The 10,157-nt window shown below is 37.9% G+C and overlaps 1 protein-coding gene across 1 annotated transcript; it reads right to left on the bottom strand.

The window, feature by feature from the left end:
* Positions 1–4,232: 4,232 nt before the first annotated feature.
* On the bottom strand, positions 4,233–9,934 carry r3hdm4 (R3H domain containing 4; the record flags this gene model as incomplete). The annotated part of the gene is made up of 7 exons (XM_083911447.1): positions 4,233–6,866; positions 7,369–7,424; positions 8,214–8,299; positions 8,661–8,746; positions 8,818–8,935; positions 9,397–9,518; positions 9,769–9,934. Coding segments are annotated over 7 exons (738 nt in total), but the record flags the coding sequence as incomplete, so codon positions are not given.
* Positions 9,935–10,157: the final 223 nt, after the last annotated feature.

The following is a 10,157-nucleotide window of genomic DNA, read 5'->3' as shown; positions in this document are numbered from 1 at the left end:
AACTTGACTTATGTTGACCTTGTTTGTATAGATTATAACCAAAAAATTATAAAATATAGTCACTTCCCAACCAGCGAAGAAGTAGACTACTCAGGTATTTTACTTAAATATATGTAAAAGTCCTGTTACAATTAAAAGTTCTGCATTAATAGTGCAAAAATATAAGAATCAAAATATACTTTAAGTAGGCTACCAAAAATAAAAGTACTTCTTATGTAGAACTGCCCATTTCTGAATAAAGTAGGACAGAGTATATTATATTACTAGATTTCAATCATTGATGCGTTTATATTATAGTATTAAATATATTAATGTAATACCTGTTTTTTTGCTATGCTTTGTTTTTCTGTTTATTTTTTTATTTGATGTTATTGCTTGTTTTGTTATGTAGGATCTTTTGCTATTAATTGTGAAGCACAATGAGTCTACGCCTGTCATATGAAATGTGCTATATAAATAAACTTGACTTAATGTGGCCGCTGGTAAAGGCGGGGCTAATTTTACCTAACGATAGGCTATACTGCTGGGTGGTTTATAATTATACGCTTCAACATAATTCATTTGTTATTTATATATTCTATTAATAATCTGAATCTGCAAAGTAGTAACTTGACTTATCAAATATTTAGTGGTGTAAAAAGTACAATATTTGCCTCAGAAATGTTGTGGCATAGAAGTGTAAAGTAGCACAAAATAGGACACACTTGAGTAAGGTACAAGCACCTCAAAACTGTAATTAAGTACAGTACTTGAGTAAATGTAATTTGTCATGTTTCCACCACTGTTCCCAACGAGTCATAATATAAATCTGAGTGGTCACAAGATTTGTTAAGGAAATACGAAAGAAAAATGTCTTGTATGTAATGTATAAGAGCTGAAACGATTAGTTGATAATAATGCTAAAAAATATAGTGATATTTTTTTGATAATTGATTAATCATTTAAGTACACTTTCAAGCAAAAGAAACCCACAACAAATATTCTGAATTTACAGTTTCTCAATTGACAGAAATGCACGGGTGTTTTTCACTATTTTGTGACATATTATAGACCAAACAACTAATCAATTAATCAAGAATCTCTAGATTAATCAATAATGAAATAGACCTTAGTTGAAGCCCTACAAATTATGTTGATCTGTTTCCTGACTTTTCTTCTTCTTCTGTTTTTACATTTTCTCTCAGTGTGTTTTTGGTGACGGTCCCTTGGTGGAGAGCCTCAGTGGGGAGGAGATGGGAGAGTTAATACTGTTTGGTATGAAAACTGCATAAAATAAGCTTTAAAGTGAAGCAGAACTCATCTTATATCAGTTAATTAGCCTTTAACATTACAGACTGGGAGTGTTATGCTTAATTTTGTTTTTTTTAAATAATTGATAATGTGCCACTTGGTTTCAACATCCTTTTTTAAAATATGAAGATAAATAGATGTTTATTTAGTCGAGGGAAACTCACCTAAACTCACTTTTAGTTTTTATTTTCAGTACACATGTGGATCCCTGCTAACTGAAGGGATAACTTTAATTTAGGTTAATTGATTATTAATACCAAACATGAGATAATGAGATATCACCGCACTACTGGGAATTGCTACTGCTCTTATTTGAAGCAGAGTTGGGGACGTCTGTAATACAACATAACTCAAAACTATACAGTTTACTGAGCCCTTATCCAGCACAATCCAGGTACATCTGTGTTTAGGTGTCACATTTATGTAAGGGCTTTTCATACATTTTATAGTGAAATGATAATTAAATGATAAACCACAGTATAAAGAAAGGACTAGTCCATTCACATAGACCAAACTCTGTGTTAAAACTGCATAATTTGAAAGAAAATCGTATCTTTCTGTCTTCATCCACCTTCCCAAAGTCACCGGCCATGTCATCTATCTCCAGATCGGATTTTACAGTTAGCTCGCTGCAACAGCTTACTAAAATAAAGAGCTTGAGATATTTAAAATGGAAAAACAAACCTCCCTCTGCCTCATCAGATGTAACAGGATCCAGGAGAGAAGTGTGTTTGTTCAGACACACTGACAAATTAAAATTAAACAGCCCGAGGCTCTCTGTGGCGGTGATAGCTGAGATTCCACACTTGAGAGCCAAAAAAACCCCCCAATACAAACAGATGATTAAAAAAAAACTTTAAGAGGGCACGACAAAGCGTAAAACATAAATCCACTTTTAGAAATAATCAAGCACCAAGAAAATAGATAACGCTTTAATCATGTCGGTTAATATCAACAGCATTTACCTGATGTTCATTTCCACCACAACTACAAGTATTCTTAGTATAACTTTGGTATTCTCACTATATTCACATAAATAGGAAACTCTCACATGATTGCATTTTGAGTTTTCCTGTTTTTATGTTAATACTGTGTTTGACATGCAAATATGAAAACAGATGCCTTTTCTAAACAGTTTTCTTACCTGATATACTTTCATTTTATTTGATTAATACAAATATAGTGATTAATAAAAAGAGAAATGCAGCCATTTTATTGTTTTAGTTTATGTTCCAATGTGAAGTTTAATTCCTCTGATTTAGTTTGAACTCAAAACTTTCTAAACCAGGGGTGTCCAACCCTGCTCCTGGAGAGCTACTGCCCTGCATGTTTTAGGTTTCTCCTGCTGAAGCACACCTGAGTCTAACGATTATCAAACCTGTCAAAAGCTTCAGCTGCTTGATAACGAGCAGAGCATGAGAGTCAGGTGTGTTTCAGCAGGAGAAACCTACAACATGCAGGGCAGCGGCCCTCAAGGAGCAGGATCAGAGATGCCTCGTAAGGATCTGAATACTCCCTCCACTGCCTGTGTTTCTTTGTACTGTACGCCATCTAGTGGAAGGAGTCAGAACAAAACTCACAGGGCAAAACCTCTATTTTAAATAGTTTGAGATAATAATGATACATTTTATTTGTATTGCACTTTACATTCAACAGTCTCAGTGTTACAGAACAGAATAAAAACAATAAATAATAGGTAAAATGAAAAATAAGTAATAAGTTAAAGGGAGAACATCTAAAAGACATTTAGCAAAATGCTTTGGTGAACAGGAAGGTTTTAGGTCTTTTTTAAAGCCTCTGTAGTGTGCAGGGCCCTCAGGAGGTCAGGGGGTCAGGGGACTTGGAGGGTGTTTGAGGTGCCAGAACGGAGGGTGCGTGAGAAGGTCATGGGGGTGAGGTCCTTCAGGTGTAGGGGGGCATGTCAGTGAATGCACTGGTGAGTGAGAAGAAAAACCTTGAAGTGAAGAGATTTCAGGACGGGGTGATGTGGTTGTGTTTGCGTACCCTCATCAGGATCCTGGCAGCACTGTTCGGGACGTATTGCAGCCTTTGGATGCCCTTTTTACAGTTATCGAGCCTGGAGGAGACAAAGGCATGGACAAGCTTCTCTGCATCTGCCAGGGTGAGCGATGTTCCTGAGGTGGTAGGATGTCTTAAGGATGTGTTAGATGACTTAATGTTAATTTATGTTTATATTTTCTCAGCAATCTCTCAATATAAAGGACACATTTATCATCATTTTATTTGATCAGTTCAAATATATTTATCCTCAACAAATTTGTTTTACTGGTATTTCTATTTAATATTTTGTGTAGCGGTTATTACTTGTGTGTCTTACTTCAAACAAAACTTGTGTTTTAGAGTCTAATATTGTAGTTTGGCCTCATTGCACTCTTTACGAATAAAGTGCCTATTGAAATAATATTTTATATTTCTGACACTTTTACTGTTTCATCTTCCTAAACTTTCATGCACACATTCATTCAGCAGAAGACGTCATATAAACTAATATACTGTATAGGGATGTGCTCAAGTTACTTAACATGCATGTGCAACCCACGTGCTGTGCTACTAATTGTTAACAAAACAAGAGAAAGGTAATGTGGCTACAGCGCAACCATAGTAACTTAAGATGTGCATTACAGCGAGTAATAGAGAGTACATTTAGTAGAAGTCAGTACAATTATATTAACCTAGTAGTCATTTAAATCATATAATAATAAAAACATAATTGTTTAATTAATAGTCAGAAAATTGAAGACTGAATTTATCAAAGGTAAAAAAACATGGCTTTCACATTTGATGTAAAATAATACACAAAGAAATACCTTAAATCCTTTAATAGATGCAGTTATTATAAATAGGCATAGTAGCACACATATCATTAAATACACAAAGATATTTTAGTCTAGTGTATAAAGCTTTCAGACTATTTAGGCTTTTTAAATCCAAATGTTGGCACAAGTTGATCATCCAAGTTTGTTTTTTTACAGCATAACTACTTCTACGTGTGATTAAAAAGTTGGCAGCTCCCCGCGATGCTGGATATGATGAAAACAAGTTCATTTTGAAGAGAGAATACAGTACACAGAAAATGTGAGATAAACTATGTGACATTCAGAGTGAGAACTTGAGAGCCTGAGAAATGACATCTCCACGCAAACAAACACACAAACTTTGGTTGTCGACAAAATGCACTAAACAGGTCAAGTTTTGTTACATTGCCAACGACAGCGTTAAAAGAAACTTGGGGTTTCCAAAATCCAGTCAAGTACAAAGGTAGAAATTTATGTACAGACAACAAAACATAGAAACTTGTATTCATAAGGCAGAAGTGCTTTATCGGGGTACTGAGATGAAACATTACGTCAACACTCAGCAGGTTTTTACCATCGAAACACCTCCCGTGTGGTTACCTTTCTACCATGTAACACATCTACTGCACATACAGTATATTCCTTTAAACCATATTGCATGTGTATGTAAAAAAGAGGCTTTAAACGTCATGTGCTTAGTGTAAAGTGAGTGAGCACTGCAAGAAAAACCATGAATAAATCTGAAAGTACATGGATATTTTTTAACTATAGAATAGTTCCTCATCTTATCTTTGATTATTGACTGTGACTGACGTAACATTTACACCTCGTCTACACATAAGAAATCCGTGACCACGCTGGATCTGTTCAGCCACAGAGCTGCCATACAATCGTGTACTTAAGCTTGTATGAGCAGGGGAAAATAATCGAGACTGTTTGGTTAAAATGTAAGTGTATTCAGATGACGCCGAAGTAGACGAGGTGATGAGAAAGATACCCAATTTTTTTTCTAGCACATAATACAGAGATAAATATCAAAGAATGACTTCCCAAGCATACCAGAAGCTGTTATTTCACGCTTCTTTACCTACAATAATGATGTGATGTGTCTGTGCATATAATGTAGAGCGATTATTAATATTCATGCTTCACACCTCACCACTTACACAAATCCTACAGGCTAATCCTTCAGGCAGTGATGCATTTCCTGATGCATTCCTCAGTCTTAGCACCTTTTGCAAAACGTCATCCATCCGCACCTCTTTATAAATCAGACTTTATACAAACGGATCTCAAGTTTTCAATGGTAAATCTCCATTATTTTTTTAAGGTTCAAATTGTCATATACTGCTCTGAATGAATGAGTTCATGATCTAGTTCTCACCAATCAGCAGCAGGTGTGCGAATGTTACCGTTACCGTGGAAACACTCCAAGCTCATTTGTAGTTGTGAGTTGGATCATAGCGAGGCAATGTTCAGAAGATATGACACGATGGATTTAGGAATAAAACTCTTTCATTGGCGATATAATGACATCAGTTGGTGTGAGAAGATTTCAACGCACAAGATACGCTTTACATTGAAAAGTCAGAGTTTGGGTTGAAATTCTATCATTTGCACCATGAAAAGGGACAAAATTAATTAACTGTTCTTTAACCTGTTGCTTTAGTTTACAGAAATTAATTAAATCAATTAATTTTTCCAACAATGCTAATGGCAACCTGTTTTCTTTAAAGGGGCTGAACTCAACATTCAGAGCATTAACACAGCAGCGAACAACCATTTGCTCTGTAAAGAAACAGTGGAGTAATGGCGTCCTGAGCAGAGAATGAAGTCACTCTCCCTCTGTGTGCGTGTTGTAGTCTGAGTTTGTTTGTTTGTTTGTTTGTTTTGATAGCCGGTCCAGACGCACATGCATGTGAGTGACTTGTGCGTCAGTATCAGTTGCCTCCGTGACAAAGGATCACTATTTGGCGTGTTGGGGAAGAATTAGTGAGAACCGCGTGGAAGCTGTATTTTCAGTATGTCAAGTACAGCACGTTCAAATAGTATCAGATGTTATTTGCTTGTATCATGAATTCATTAATTACTCCATTATTAGAGTTAAGAATCAACAATCTCCACCGTATATTCACTATAATTAAAACTTGGGAAATGGGATGAATTCCCAATGCATTATGGAAACAGTAGTTCATTAGGGCTGCACAGCTCCATGATGCAGTACTTAACTTACTATTCAGAAAACAAAACGATGGGATTGATGAAAAACAGTTTTGACAAGTCTGCTGTTCTCAGATCTTTAGTGGGACAGAAAATGTCAAATGTGGCCTGAGGATGGTGCAAGATCCAGAGTTATTCTCAAGGCAAGTTGTACTTGTGTACTCGGGCTTAGCTGTGCTTTGAGCTGAAAGCAGCGTACAGTTATCATGCTTACGTGTAACATTAGCACCGGGTTGATGAACTCTGAAGTGTTTATGGAAACAATTAATGGACATTTTCCTAAAGAAAATAACCAGAGAAAAAGGAAGCAGCTCTGTTTTGTGAGCTTGGTGGACATTACAGAGACATCTCATACAGACTTATTTACATCTCTCGGGGCTCCAGCCTGCAGCGGAGCTGTGCGGAGGAAACAGGGAAACATGGTGTGGTCCTGATCTCAGCTCATTTGCTCCAAGTGGGCAGACAGCAGAAGTCCAGGAGGCAGAAACTCGTCTTGTTTGTTCACCACTTCAGTCCGACGTGACCCGTTGTAGTCGGTGCCTAAAGGTCCAACCAACAAACAGACTTTGATCACGTTCATGTGGCTAGGAAACATTACGCTGTCCATCCAGCCAGGCTGTGTAAACAGAATTATGTAAACAGCGAAATATCTAAGGTTTCAATTGTTGAGGACTTTTTGTGTTTATTGTCATATACAACTTCACAGATGTTTCCTGAAAATATTTATATATGGCAAAATATGTGTTCATTGTTTTCCTCAGTATTTTGTTATCAGTGTGGAGAAAACACTTAAAAAATAACCCACCACAGATATTCAATGATAGGGAAGCAACACTGCCTTAAAATGGAGAATTAATTCACCGGTTATGTCACTAAACAAAACATACATTTAAGAGCACTACCTGCAATGCAGGCTGCACACAGATTGAAACTTTGATGAATGGTTTTCCACTGTTCAAACAACATTCTCCGTCGTATTTGAGGGGGAAAAACACTGGATAGTCTCATATGTCTGGTGTGTCTAGTATGCGTTTCCACTCACTTGCAGAGACGAGGTCCATGTACTGGCAGACGGCGTGAAGCAGCAGTCTCTCAAAGCTGAATCACAAACACAAACAGAGAAATGACTTTCCACTCTTCAGCGTCCTCTAACCCCGTACAGAAACAGCCGACCCGTGTCCCAGCATACATCGATAAAGTTAGTCTTGAATGTGTGTTTGATGCCAGTTTCACATTCTTTTTTTGTTTGTTTTGTATTTACTGCTGCTGCAATGACTCCACTTCTGTGGATCATAGATGTTTCCTGTATAGAAACATAATCAGCATCCATCAGCCAGAGCTTTCAGCCTGTATGTTTGTCAGGTGATAAGGACGTAAAAGTGTGTTTCCATGAGTTTGAGGGTTTATCAGACGCCAAAACACAGCCCGGCGGTTTATAATACTCAGTCAGAAATAAACCTAATAGAGAATGAGAAGGGACGATATGTCTTTAATTATATCAATGTTTTCAGTACTTCCCAGCAGTACATAACAATAATTACTAATGGCATAATTAATGTGACCTGGACCCGGATGAGTGGCATAAACTGGAAAATAAAAATTAATTAATTTAAAGTGGCTAAAATGAACACTTTCCCATAATGACACCATGAGGTCCTGCTACGGTCTACAAATCTGATGGTGCCGACTGTCCCGACAGCACGCAATCTGATATAGAAAACATTTTATAACTGACATTACAGCAAGCAAGTAGAAATATTTAAGACTTTTGTAAATGCATTTTTAAACTTTTAAATACGTTCTAAAGTTTTTGTTTTCGGAAACTCAAATGCTTTTTAAGACTTAAAATACCTGCAGATACGCTGAATAAAGAAAACACATTTCTACCTGCTGGCGAGGCTGGTTTTGTAAACTGAGTGAGGTTGAGCGATGAAGAAGCTCAGAAGGTTTTCCTCAAGTACTTCCAGAGTTCCCTGTGAGGAGAAAAAAAAACATTTGATGGCGACCAAGAGGTTCGAACTGCACAACAATCATGTGTCCTCAAGCCTGGTTTGTGCTTGGGCCAAATAATGAACTTCTGCGAGCTTCTTTGCTGAGGCATGGTTGTACAGCACGTCACTGTTTTCTAAACAGCCAAAAATAGCCAGTAACGTACAGGAGAAGGAAAAAAAACAGACTACGAGAACACAAACTGGTGAAGTTTTTGGTTTTATGCAGTAGAGACTTCTGATATCAACATGTCTTCTACCAGGTTTGCGATCAAACTTTAACTGAAGCTTGAAGCTACTGTATGTACGTAGACTTCTACCATACACATAATAAGATGATACTCACCATGGGAATTTGTTTCCGTTTGAGAGTCGCTCGCAGCCTGCGATCAATTCTCTGGAAGCAGTCCTGAGCGGTGAATGCAGGATTTACTGTGAAGAGATGAGTGATGTTCAGACAAACAGTTGGACTGAAAACAACCGACAATGACTGAGACGCTCACCATTCCTCTCGTCTTTGTGGGGCCGGCTGGTGTTTTTCTTCTTGGCCACCTCCTGCTCAAGCAGAGACAGCAGCCTCTCCTGCTCCTCGCCGGAGCAATTCATGAAGTCATTCCACGGCTAAAAGAAAACAGGAGGCCGAGAGTCCAATTTTAAACTAATACTTTTTTAATTGGCTGCTCTTCCATTTGTTCAAGCTTTAATCACTGATGCAAGACAAGCTCTTACTCTCTGGCTTTCAGAAGGTGTTGAAAATGTACGGTCTTTAGTGCTGGAAAGAAAACCAAGAAAGACCTCCTGCCACTTCTGCAGCATTAATAAGCTGTAGTATAATAAGCCAAGTTCTTTTTTTTTTAATCTTTTTTTTTGGTAGTTTTCAAGCCTTTTATAAGTTAGAACAGACAGGAAATGGGGTGAGAGAAAGATGGGAAGTAATACAGCAAAGGGGCGAAGGTCGGAGTCGAAACCGCAGCCGTTGCCTAGAGGACCTTCAGCCTCTTTACATGTGGCGATGGCTCTAGCCACTGGTCCACCGGCCCGCCCCAAGCAGCCAAGTTTAAGCCCAGCTGAAGACAACTTACCTCTACGTAGTTTCCGTTGGTGCAGGCCTCAGTGAAGATGGATGGGATCGCCGGGTTACTGCAAACTTCCAAATCATCTTTGGAGCACTCATCCCTCTCAAGAAGATTGGCAAGAAAGCGTGCTGATTTTCAGAGAAGAAGAGATGGACAGTGGTGATATATGCAAAATGACCTACTTATCTGTGTTAAGTTTTAAATTTAAAAATAAAAACAAACAAACATACTTTTGTAGTATTGACATTTTTTTTTTTGAGCAATTACGATTCAAAGTGTAAATGCTCTCTTTTTCTGAAGGCACACACAGGCTCGTCTGGTGTTGTTCAGCGTGCAGTGGGTGACAACATCCTATATCATCTTATAATAAAGGCTTACTGTTTTCCTGTCGACGGAGGCTCTTCTTGCCTTTGGCTCGGGGTGTGAGGTCAGAGTTGCGGATGGCTTGGTTGATAAAGAACTGCTTCTTTTTTGTGGGAGACACTCGCTTGGCTGGAGAGTTCGGCAAGGAGGTGCATTTACGCTCCTCTATCAGGATGGGAAAACAGAGGAAAATAAATCAATTTAGCCAATTTAGTCACACATATCCTGAAGGGGGAGTAACAGCTCCTTAAATCTTATGAAGGCATATGGTTAACTTGGACCCATTTTCTCAAATGTCCTTATCAATTCAAGATTCAAGATTCAAGAAGCTTTATTTATCCCGAGGGAAATTATTGTGCAACAGTTTCGATACAAAGGCGGAAAAGGATCAGAGTAACAATAAG

Source organism: Echiichthys vipera (genome assembly GCF_963691815.1).
Source record: "Echiichthys vipera genome assembly, chromosome: 3".
NCBI lineage: Eukaryota > Metazoa > Chordata > Actinopteri > Perciformes > Trachinidae > Echiichthys > Echiichthys vipera.
The sequence above is the reverse complement of the archived record's forward strand: the minus strand, read 5'-3'. Positions and strand labels throughout refer to the sequence as shown.